At 40.6% G+C, this 463-nt stretch overlaps 1 protein-coding gene across 1 annotated transcript in view; it reads left to right on the plus strand.

Moving 5' to 3' along the window:
- Positions 1-463, plus strand: part of LOC119592069 (NADH dehydrogenase [ubiquinone] 1 alpha subcomplex subunit 9, mitochondrial-like) — an 8165-nt gene that overhangs the window by 3100 nt on the left and 4602 nt on the right. The window contains exon 2 of the mRNA XM_037940880.1: positions 95-306. Within this exon, the coding sequence (XP_037796808.1) occupies positions 95-306 (212 nt within the window). The remainder of the gene's footprint in view (positions 1-94; positions 307-463) is intronic.

The following is a 463-nucleotide window of genomic DNA, read 5'->3' on the forward strand; positions in this document are numbered from 1 at the left end:
TACCATAGTACAGTTGAATTTTCTGGCAAAAATACAAATCAGACACATTCTTTATATATATTTGTACGTGTAGTAACCTATAAATTGATTTCAGGTTGCGGGCTAAATGCCCGTCTGGGTGCTGTTGTGGCAGTGCAGCACCGCCATTCTTCAGATGTGCATTTTTTGACAAGGCCTGAGATGTCAGCCCTGAAGAAGGGGCGAGGAGGCCGGTCATCCTTTTCGGGGAATGTTGCAACCATCTTTGGTGCCTCAGGCTTCATGGGACGATACCTTTGTAATCGTTTGGGAAAAACTGGAACACAGGTGAGCTGATTAACAGAATTCACAATTGTATTTATTATATTTTTTTCTTTTTCTCAATAAAATATTGATTTTCAAGTATATTACCCCCCCCCCCCTTTCTTTTCTTTATTTTCTCTTTAGTAGGGACTCCACCAATTCTCTTAAGCTGTTGAAGCTG

This window comes from Penaeus monodon, chromosome 29 (genome assembly GCF_015228065.2).
Source record: "Penaeus monodon isolate SGIC_2016 chromosome 29, NSTDA_Pmon_1, whole genome shotgun sequence".
Classification (NCBI taxonomy): domain Eukaryota; kingdom Metazoa; phylum Arthropoda; class Malacostraca; order Decapoda; family Penaeidae; genus Penaeus; species Penaeus monodon.